This window comes from Pseudopodoces humilis, chromosome 3 (genome assembly GCF_049639895.1).
Source record: "Pseudopodoces humilis isolate 2021_Gansu_Grassland_sample_001 chromosome 3, ASM4963989v1, whole genome shotgun sequence".
In the NCBI taxonomy this organism is placed as follows: Eukaryota; Metazoa; Chordata; class Aves; order Passeriformes; family Paridae; genus Pseudopodoces; species Pseudopodoces humilis.
In genome coordinates this window covers 68362857-68374941 of record NC_142202.1, presented here as the reverse complement: position 1 = coordinate 68374941, position 12085 = coordinate 68362857, and the positions used below count along the sequence as shown (strand labels likewise).

General features: G+C 35.5%; 1 protein-coding gene across 2 annotated transcripts in view; it reads right to left on the bottom strand.

Moving 5' to 3' along the window:
* Nucleotides 1-12085, bottom strand: part of REV3L (REV3 like, DNA directed polymerase zeta catalytic subunit) — a 114542-nt gene that overhangs the window by 64340 nt on the left and 38117 nt on the right. For both annotated transcript variants that reach the window (XM_014263510.2, XM_088052599.1), the window contains exons 2-4: nucleotides 6470-6659; nucleotides 5146-5220; nucleotides 3545-3705 (exon numbers count right to left, since the gene is read on the bottom strand). In XM_014263510.2, the coding sequence (XP_014118985.2) occupies nucleotides 3545-3705; nucleotides 5146-5220; nucleotides 6470-6659 (426 nt within the window). The remainder of the gene's footprint in view (nucleotides 1-3544; nucleotides 3706-5145; nucleotides 5221-6469; nucleotides 6660-12085) is intronic.

The window sequence follows — 12085 nt, the reverse complement described above, 5'->3', positions numbered from 1 at the left end:
TTTGAGCTGGAAGGGAATATACAATACATTCCCGATACAATGGTAGTAGCAGTAAGTAGAAACCTGCAAAGAAGGCAGATGTTGTCTGACCTACAAATAAAGAAAACACTGTAAGTTTGCTGAGGGGTCTCTGTGTAAGAAGTGTGCTCCAAAGTCACGCTGGTGAAGTCCTCTCTGAAGAATTCCTACCTCCCTTGAGGTGTCCACCTAAACCCTCAGTTTTCAGAGAAAGGAAAGACAATATACACAGGATATGGCACAAGAAAGAAAAAGGTCCAAGAATGGAATTGGAAGGAGGTAGAATGGGAGAAGACTTCGAACATTACTCAGTCTCCCACTTCTACCTGAAAGACCAGCTTGAACCTTGAATTTTCTCAGCTATGTTGATGTCACACACTAGCAGTTTTCTGATATTAAATTTACCTTTCAGCCACAGCAAATACTTCTGCATTTGTTAAAGTTACACCAATTACCTCAATTGTCAGAGGTCTTCAGTAATTAATTATTTACTAGAACATGTATTTTTATTCCATAAATTTCATAATAGTCTTGTCAACATGAATTCCACTACTTGGAATATTAGGTTTAGGGATAAGTCATGTAGCAAAAATCCCTAAATTACTACAGAAGCAACTGGCAGGCACTATGCTACAAGAACCTTAGAAGCTACAAAGAGAAGCAAGCAGGCTTAATTCCATGTATTGCAGACCAAGCTTTCTGCACCCAGACTAGGTTCCTGCAAACCCTGCCCCTATATTAAACTCTTAAGTGTACTGACATGGCACAAAGATGTGGCATTCAAGCGGGTGAAAAGACACTCTTGTGCTTATGCAGAGCCAGCTCATGTTTCAGACACACCTGTGCTGTTACAGTCTATGCACTTCAGTGCCTGAGCAGGTGATTCTGGACAGACCACACAAAATATCTGATCCCATTTGCACAGATCCAGCTCCAACCTAACACACCTTATTGTCTGTGCTGTTCAAAAGTGATGACTTGTCCTGGGCAGCTAGTCCAGGAAGAAACACAGCCATGTTTTTACTGTGTGACACATCAGCTAATTCTCCATATTAAAATGTAAGCTGACTATGCATGGAAACATCTCTTGGTATTTTTCAACTGCAACTTGATTATTTTAAATTGATTAAATGGGACCGAATAGTTGTATATTTTAAAGAAAAATACACGTCACAGCAGTTATGAAAGGTTATAGGCCAACTGGTAAAATACATAGTATTATTTAAAAAAATTATATGCATTTCAAATACCACACCACAGCAGTTTCAATGCATTAATCCCTTTTTTATTCCCTATCATTGCTGTTTTAATATACTTCTAAAAACCAAGGCTCCAATTCCTGTATCAATTTGTTTCTTCAGAAAGTTAATCATAGGGATAGGAATTTAAGGACACTCGATATTCCCCTTCTCTTGATATAAAGATCTTTAAAGACAATAGCAATGACACATCAAGGTCTTTCAGAGTCATATTACAGAAGCAGATTCAGCTACCGAAAATTAAAGTTTTGCAACAGTTACAGTGGTACATGGTACATGAATGAATAGGCAGCTTTCTTCACAGTCCATAAAGACAATGCCCCTTCTGGATACAAGCTGATGAAGACAAAATATTCCTGCTACTAGAAATCTGCATGCTGACCTCTCTCAGCCTTCAAAAAGACCAACTTATCTCAGTGAGAAAAGTGCCACTATGAACAGGCTCCTGAGGCTGCTTGCTTACACTGACAAAGTTACATATTGCCAGACTCATTTTTGTATCATCATCTGCAAGGGAAGTAAGGTGTTTGCTGCAGATCTTTTGGCAAAGGCTTTTACTGCTGTCTAAGAAACAATGCTTGGCCTGGCCTGTGTGACACAGTTATACTTGAGTGAAAGGAATTCACACCCCCAAAACACAGAAGCTGAGGAACACGCAGGTAAAGTGTGTCAGGTGTAAGCAGAGGCTGTGCCTTCCACACCATTCCATCAGCCTGAGCTCAGAGAGGGTTGCTGTACCAGGACAGGCTCTTGACAGCAGTGCTTCTGTAAAGCTACATCAGGGACAAACCATTTGTTGCTTGGCGCTGTGCCAGGAGCAATAGACAGTGATCCTGTGCCTGGGGACTCAAACAGACTGAGGCAGGCATGTGTGATGTGGAGCCATGCAAAGCAGAATGAATCTTCCTAGGAGCACTGCAGCCACTACCTGGTCAAGCCAGACAAGGTAGTGTCATTTTTTTCCTTTTATTTTATTGGATTCTTCCCTATAAGAGTAGTTAAAGTCCACTGGTCTCAGCCCATGCTCCTCTTTCACCCCCTCGTTCCCATTTAAGACTTAGGTCTCTCATCCTTAAATGAATTATGAAGGAGACTATAAACAGCTAATTTTTTTCATCTATCATCTGAAAGAGAGCAAAAAAAAGAGCTGTGGAAAAAAAATGGAAGCAACTATTTGATACAATCACATTGCATGTTTCCAGAAGGCTGATTTGAATATTTGGAAGACTAAAGGTACCTGACTATACTTCTTTATGACTGAAAATCCTGAAGATGCTCTGTCCATGGCAAAGCTTTTGCCTTCCTACTGTTCTGACACCAGCAAAGAAGTGTGGCCTAGTGTTGGATATGAAGAGAGTGTTTTGTTTCCTTTAAACAAAAATTTGTAAAACTCCATGGGCTAATCTACTGCTGTCTGAGTATACATGCATAAAAATAAGGAGGAAATTCAGCATGATTATTTCTCAGCGTTTTTACAGAAAGATATTTCACCATTCCTTTCAACTTTAACTTTAGCCGTAGGAACAATTATGGTTTAAGTAAACAATACTTATTAGACTAAACATTATGTACCAAAGGCATACTTTTCCTATTGTTAGTACTCCTTCATAATGAAGAATTTAGAAGAATTAGGGATATTCTCACCAAACTTAATTTTTATGTCAGTATGTATGTCTAAAATGGCACATTAATGTTTTTAAATGGCTCCTTTGCTCACACACTAATAATTCAGATTTTACCTTAGAGCAAATTACTTTAGCACAAACATAAACATTTTAATTAAGAACACTGATTGTCATCAGAGCAAAATCATTAGCCGTAATTTTGTAAACACACTACTGCAACAAAAAAAATAATTTGAATTGATGTAAGAATCAAAACCATAAAAAAACCTAAGTAACAGTATTATTATGCTATCTTTCATGTCAGTTCTCCTATTAAATATGGACAATTTTTCATCTTCTAGAAAAGAGGTGCGGTCATCTTGTGAAATGGTCACAGCTGCACCGCTGACAGAACACATGTTTCTTGATATACAGCATCTCATTTCAGGAAGCAGGCTTTTCCTCAATCCCCACACAGAGGCATAAGAAGGAAAAAAGCTACATATGGACTTTGTTTTAACACAGAAATCAAACTTCAAGGAAGCAACACAATACTCATTCAGCCAAAATAGAGAAAAGCCTGACAGCTTGTGACATCTTGCTCAAAACGGTAGTTTTTAGCCTTCAAAATAATTATTTGGTTGTAAGAAATAAACATCTTACTTTTTTTCCTTGCCTTTCTGAATTTGACAGCAGCCAGGTTTATTAAATTCATTCCATATAAATTGTAGTCTATAAAGAGTTGGAGGAGGTAGGGAATATGGGCTTCATGAGGCTGGTAAGATTTGTTCATTATGGCTCCACCTTGCAGAAGCTCACAAACTCTAAAAGACAAATTAGGACATAAATTAAAAAAATATTTCAGTACAACAATATTGATATTTGACTTTATCAAAATATAGAATACTTAAACATTTTAAATTTTGTCTTAGTTGCATTTTTAACTTAAGAACCATGTTTTCACAATAACAGTTGAACAAAAATGATCTCAGCTAATAATGATACATTATTTGGGTGTTAGTTGCAAAGGAGACTTGAATTCTTCAGCTTAAAAAACATGAAACTCTCTGAAAAAAAAAAAATCCTACAATATTCTATTCCTGCAAGTGAGGCCATTGAAATCTTTCAGCAGCACAACTGTGGCAACTGTATGCCTACACACCAGTAATAAGTTTGAAAGTCTCTTCTCGTTGAGATATATGATACATATGATACATATAACATCCTTCATGGTTTTCAAGCTACATACTGTATACTCATAAACAGTATTTTAAAACCCTGGAGAAGGACAAATCCTCTCTTTTAAATAGCTACACATTAAAAAATAACTGCAAGTATTTGGATAACTATAAACTGGTACACTAAATTATCTCAAATTAACAGTATACAACTATACGACAAAGAAGAGCACTAAGCATTTCTAAATGCAACAAACTGGGATTAAAAATAAAGTTTCATGCAGAAGAAAGAAAGGAATAATTTAAGTGAAGTGGCAGTCCTTATTTGGATAAGAGCAATTAAAATGTGAGAAGCTCCAAATTTTCAAACAACTGTCCTGTCATACATTAATACAGAAATTTTAAATCATGCAAAATTCCACTTGCTTAGAAGAAAAATCATACAATCCTTTCTCATGATCATGTATTGGACCTTTTTAAAAAAAGTTACAGTATGTAACAGCACACACTCAAGGGATTTCAGTTCATGCTTGGGAAATAATTCCTCCTTATTTATTCATGAATTGATTGCAGATTCTTTGACAGTAAGATTGAAATCTACAGCACTTTCATACAACAGAACATTACTCTATTGAAAAAAAGAGAACCTGCCTAATAACAAAAACTGTTCTGTTTGCAAGTAAATATTAAATTTAGTAATTTTTACTGGAATTAAAACTTCCCAAATTTTACTTCATAATAGATGAAATGAAGCCATATGAAAGACAGCTACATTGTTTTCCTTAAGAGTTACAGGAAAAGTAAGCTGATGCAAATTTGTTTAAGTGTTCACAAATTACAATAAACTCTGAACAACTACAGGCAAGTAAGTATGTTTTGGTATTGCTTTCCTAACATTTTACTACTTTAAAAGATTATTGGTGTGTTTGAAATTGGTTTAAATTTTAAAAGTGTTTTCAGAAACTGTGAGATAATAATTTTGGAGCTTTTATTTTGTTAAGTTAGTGGTGAATCTTGTTTCAAACCTGACTTTTTAATTCAAGATATAAGGAAATCAGACAGAACTTCATACTTTCACATCCTTACCTTTTTACCATTGCAGGATTGTAAAGATAAATCTTCATAAACTGTCTCTCCTTTTCATGGTAACCATAAAAAGGCCTGGAGAGAAAGAAATAAAAGCAAGAAGCTAGCCAGTTATGCTGTGGCATTTATTCAATGACATTTTACTATAAGAAATATTGAATAAGCATGTCTATCTACCCAGGTGAAGATGAAGATATATTTTCTTTAGGTCTTCCCCATTAGCTTCTTATGCAGACAAACACAATACCTGAAACACTCTTATGCTGTTTTGAGGCAATGAACAGCTGACTTTCAGTAATGACTGTTCTGAAATTCTAAGGCAAGAGAGGTGAAAAAGAGGCAGGTTCTCCTAATTTCTACCTGTTCTTTTCTCATTTATTCAAGTAAAGATTGTCATCAACAGTTTACTCTGCCCAGGTTTCACTATTGAGATGAACAGCTCTACTACAATTTACATAGTTCTCACAAAAAGAGCAACATCAAGAAATTTGGTAGGTGACCTTCTTTGCTACTGTAAAAACATCAGAAAGTTCTGACTGAAAATAAAAACAAGTTATTGCAGCCACTTTACTCACAAAATCTAGAAGCTACCAGAACTGGCTGGAACAGAAATATTATCTTCCTACACTTAACAATTAGAAGGAATGTATTTCAGAAATACATGAAAAAAGAAAATAAAACATAATGTTGTACCAACACTCAAAATTAGCATTTATGTTGTTTTGAAGATGAAAAACTGAATGCAATGTATCTCAATTACCTGTGCTCTTCCAGGATATTTTCATATTATTCATTATGATTTGACTTATTTTTCAGCTCTTGGTTATACAAGTTAAATAAAAAGTAACTAATAGAATCCTTAAAATGCTAACATTCAATATAGAAAGCTACACCTCATAAAGCACAATGGTCATCTTGACAGATTAATAAATGTATGTTTAAGAGCCTCCACTTCCGGGCCTGTGCTGCTGTAAGAGACAGATAAACATGACTTGAGAGTAGAAAATGATGCATGGAAAATACTGTTCTAACAGCAGAGACAGAAAAAGCTAAGAACAGATTTTGCAAAAATTATCAACACGAGGATAGAATTTAGGAAAAAATAGATGGGTCAAGAAGGTTTTTTGGGAAAACCTGTTAATTATGTTAAAGTCAAAGCAAGTGAGAGGTTATTTAGAAGTTGTACAGCCCTGTATGAAGACATACATGGGTGGAGAATGAAAAAGAATTAGCACTGCAATCAAGTCCAAAGTACTTCCATGTAATACAACTGCAAAAAACTATTCAAAACAAACAACCAAAACTCCTGACAGGTCATACTTACATTCCAGATACTAATGACACTTTGAAAACATGTTGAACTGTAGAAGATGGACTGCCTAAAGCCACATTGAGTGCCCTGTCAATGCTGAACGCCACTTGACGAAGGTAGCATTCTGGATGCTGTCCAAAACCATCGTATGGTACATAGAGGTAAGGAAAGATACCATGTAAGTGGAGACAAGTCTTCTGACCTAAAAATAAAAGGAAAACATTTATTTTCTAATGACCACTTTTTCTTCTTCTAAGTAGCTGCTGCATCTCAATTTTTCCACTTTCCAGTTCTGCAGACAGGATAAATTTATGATGCAAGTGCAGATGTGTTTCAAACAAAAGGTACTAATGTAGAGCAGTTCTCACACTTGATTCATTGACAAAACCAACACAGAACAGATGTGGTTACGTGACATACATATGATTACACATGATTATTATAGTAATAACACAGCATCTCTCTAAGAATAACTTTGCATCCTGAGTAAATGTTGGATGCTTAACTGTTTTCAGCCTTTGTGAAAATTTTTCAGTATCAATCACACAACCTCTAAGAAATTGAAAAGAACATCCAGAGGACCTATGAGGCAATTCAGTATTCTAGTTATTAAAGCATGAGTTGGGATGTGGAAACAAAACCAGGCAATTTTCAACTTCTAAAATCTGTGGATCCTTCAGAGATTTCTACTGTATATGCAAATCTCTAGACTTCTAACAACATCCTTACTTAGCATTAGCTTCCGTGAGTCTGCAGGAAGAGCAGAGTGAAAGGACACACCATGAAAACCTTTCTGCTCAACCACAGTCTGAGCTTCTTATTCACACAAGGCAGTACAGTAATACAGACTTGGACCTCTCAAACCCACATTTTTGGGAGGGACTAGTCTCAACTCCAATGCATGTTATCTGTCCTTTTCTCACCACAATGCAACAAAGCAGGCATTTGCTGGCATCCATTTGCCACCTTTTCAGTCACCAAATCATTCATGACTTCTCACTGGCCAATGAAAAACTTCCACAGAAAAATACTGTAAGCATGTGTTGCTGATTAACAACAACCACCACAATCATAGGCAGCACATAACCCTTTGCATTTTGTTTGGATGAACTCCCTGCATGAGGACAGCAAAACTAGCTCTGCTTTCATCACCCAGGAGATGAATGTTACTAAAAGAGAGCACAACTTCACTGGTCCACAAGACCAATGAAAAGACTTCCAAAAGTCCACTCTTTCAAACTGAGGTTATTTCTCAGCTGGTGGAGCTTGCCTGAAGTATTTACACTCAATCATATCCCAGTGGCCACCCAGTGAAGACAGCTTAAGTCCATTAAAGCACAGTCAAAGATGACTGCCTGCAAATCTTTTACACCTGTGAAAAAAGCATGCCCAAAAACCCCACTAAGAGCATAGCTTTTTTTGCTTCTTTTTTAAAACTGGGGTCAGATGTATTGTTCTTCAAAAAGAAGTAAAATAATTGCTAAAAAAATGGTACTACAAATCCATTTTTCAAGGTGAATTTTATTCTTCTTGCAAGTCAACTCCATCAAGTCTCCACATCAATGTTGAAATACAATCTATATATGTATTCATAATGCTGAGGTCATCATCTATGAATTCTGCCCATGTCTTTAAAATATTTCAAGAGAATACAATTCTTATTTATGTACCATGTTTTTCAAACAATAATATATTAAGAGAAAGGGGAAACTAAAGAAACTTAAAACTATGGGTTTGGGTTTTTTTTTCAAAGGACAGTAACAGCTTTATATGGCAGGAAACTTCTTTGCCCCTAAGGTGGAAAAAGTCATATATTAGTAGCATGCGAACTGAGAGGACTCGTTTGTGCAGTGGTAGCAAACCACTAATTTTCTATACTAAGTCACCAACAAATCCGAGTGTAAACTGATGGCTGTACTTGATTTTGATTTTGAAATAAAGGAGGCCCCCATGCAAATATAATTATCAGAAAATTAATAGTTGTTTAAAGTTATACAGTTTCTCTATTCAAGTTTGGTTGGTTGGTTTTGGGAAGGATTTGAGTTTGGGTTTTTTTTATTATTTTTGTTACTAAGTTGGAAAGAGTGGATTGTTGTTGTTGGGTATTTTTTTAAATGCATCCCAGGATCATGTTCTGGGGGAAATTCAAAATAGTTCATGAAGTAATTTGTCTGAATGCTCATTGCAGCTTAAAAAAATAAGTGAACAAACCAAATCACCCCAAGCTCTATTTGGTACTGGAATACAGACTGAATTTCTGCATGTACAAATATACATGTCTATCCCCCCATGAATGTTATAAATTCAGCTGTTTGCTTCCTAGAGCTTGTCAGTCAGAATCAGTTCTGCACTTTTTATTTGCACTACTAGCTATGGATTCCTTTCAAAAGCATGGATTTTTTCATATGTAAAAAATGCCTTAGCTTTAATGGTTGTCCAAGTATTCTGAGTTATAGTTAATTTATGATCCCTTAGAACACAAAATTGCAAAGCACCAGAATAAAGAGAACAGTGACACAGTCTAAACTTACTGTGCTTAAATTCAGTTTCCTTTCAAGTTAAGCCGCTATTTAACAGTTCTTGCTGAAAATGTGATTTTATTGTTAAATGAAAAAGGGAACACATACAAAGAAAGTTTCCTTCTATTTCCTTCTGTTCACTTCCCCTGTATTCCCCTTTATGTGCAAAAAACCCCATGAAAAACACTATGGCTTTCGATTGAGCAGAGTCAAATTACCACTTAACTCCAAGGAAATCTTATAGAACACACATCCTGAGCTGCTTTTCATTTTTGCTTCTGCCAAGAAAACAAACAAGTTACTGCTGAGCTAAGACCCCTAATTAGGCTAACAGTTGTCAAGTTACATGGATTTACACAGCTATTTACTTTGATCCTTGATAGTATTGATTTATTTATTGGTTATACTGCTATTTTTACTTAAAATCGACATTATTACAAGTCTAACCCTGTTAACTGTTAAGAACAGTCATGTATTTCCAACATTTAGGTAAAATCATCAAAATGCACCAAATATCATAGCATTAAGTTTGAAGCTCAGACTCCAATAATAGCAACCATGGTTTGCACTAACCCATTAAAAATTCTAGTGGATTCTTTTCAATAGAGCCACAAGGAGAAAAAAGATGTATCCACTGAGGATTTCAGGCTACACAGACCTGCCAATTTACATGAATTAAAAACTTGGCTTGGGGAAATGTTAATGAGTTTTATGGTCTAAATATGTTAATCTTATGTTTCTGTTTCTTTTTGGAAATACAGAGAAACAAATTTGTACCACAGAACAGCACTGACTGCTACAGTGCTCACTTACAGTGATCAGATGATGTTATTTTTGTATCTGTTCATCAGTTTCTTCACATCTGTAGAACCAGTGGAAGTGCTGCTCAACAGCAGATTCTGCATTTGACCGCTCTCCACAGAATTTCTTGATACAAAATTGGCCACTGATGGGACAGGTGACTGAAATGTTTTCATTCTGTGGCCTCTTCATGAACCTAAAAGAGGTCTGCACTGGCTGAATTACCTGCAGATTAAGTATTCCAGTATGACTAAAGGAGACTGCTAATTAAAATACAGACACCTACAAATAAAGCTGAGGCTTAATCATGAGTCTTAGTAAGGCACTGAATGAAGTGATAAATGAAGGAACACAAGAATCGCTGCTATAGCAGAAAAGAGGCAGTACACAAAACGTTGAGATATTATGAGATACTCAACTAGCAAACTGGCCATTTTCTCTGAAAAGAAGACACTGCCAACTAAACATCAATATAAATTAATAATATATTAATAATAATAATGAATCAATACTTCAAAAATAATACAAATGCAGTATTTTCATACAGTATAGAAAGAAAGCTCACCTGCCAAATCCATACTTATAAAAGCAAGTGGCATAAATGTTACTGAAGTATTAAAATACAGCATTTTGCATACTTGACCCATGACAGAGATATTAAGAAAGTCTATCTGGTATTTTTTCTGGAAGATAGTTGCCATATACACTACTATTAGGAACACAAACCAAGCATAATCCTTGAGTTACTCTGTAATTTTTACTATTACAAAAAAAAATCTACAGTAGCAACCCTAAGATAGAAAACTACAGTATTAGCAGAGAATAAATGAAACCAGAATGATAATGCAATGCAAAGATACCCAATAACTACTTAGCAAGATACAGGAACTGATGTCTTCTGTCCACCAGAATGCTCAGCCATGCAGAATGATCTGGTAGCGATAAAGCTGAGATACAGTCTACACAGAATGGCTGAAGCTAGAAGGCACCTCTGAAAGTCGTCTTGTCCAGTCCCTTGCCCAAGCTTATGAACACCCAATTTCACAGCACAACAAATAAGAGAACCTGAGGATTATCATTCAAATGTCCTCAGAGAAGTGTTTTTTCATAATTTGTAAACATTGACTTTGATATAAATTTCTAAAAACTTCCTTCCACCAAGATCAAATTGGACAAATTTCTGTACAAAAGAAAAATGTGAACATTATTAGTAAGGGAACTCATTTTCCCATTCAGGAATAAAGTCCGCAAACAAGATGGACAAGGAGCACATGAGTATCTGTGTATATATTCCAAGAGAAAACAGAAGTCCATCTGTTCTAGATGGAATTCCACACATACATGACTACCTGCTGGCTCATATTCCATCAAGGGCAGAGCTTCTGCAGATACTGTCTCCATTTATTTCCTCCAGAAGACTTACAATCTCATGGGAGAACTGTCTGAACAAAGCATGTAGATGATCACAGAAGACAATCGGGTTGGCCAAGAATGATTTACTTTGAGTGAATCCATTCAGACTACTCTAATTTCCAATAATGAATGTGAACATGTTCTACAATTGTGATACAGTACAACTAACTTTTCATAAATGATACTCAAAGCCATGTAGCTCCTATCCTGTAATTCTTAACTTAGGAACTGACTACAGAACTCTCACAAACTGAACTCAGTGCTGGAAACATTTTGAATAGACATTTTCTTTAGTATTTAGAACACAAAAACTAAAACTAAATCTAGATAAATATGACTTCAGAGAACAGTTCAATGCTGGTCAACATGCAAACATATTTTGCTGTGATATTTCTGCTACAGAACAAGCTGATTCCATTACAAGAAGCTAAGCAAAGCCATGAGGAACAATGGTGTGGGAGTAAAATAGAGACTACAGCAGCATTTAGAAGAATTGCAAAAACCTGAGATTTTAGGAAATTCAGGCTGGGAATTAATAAAGAGATGCATATTTGCAATCTAGTAAAAGTACTTTAAGTACAGTTTTGTAAAGTGGAAGGACCAACTAAGCATGGACAAGTATTAGAAGAAGAATGCACACAAACATGTCAAACGTCACTACAGGAAGCAGAAAAAAAATCAGACAATCATAAGGGATTTCTTCCTTTTAATAGCAACAGTAAAGCAAAATAATTAGAAATCAAAAAACATGACATTACCATCTTAAAAAGAAAATTGGTATTTTTCAACTAACTGTTGAACCACTTACATTCAAAAACACTTGAAAAATTAACTGTGAGTAGTGATGCCTACAGAGAATTAGAAAACTATCAATCCTGTTGTAAAAATGTTTCTA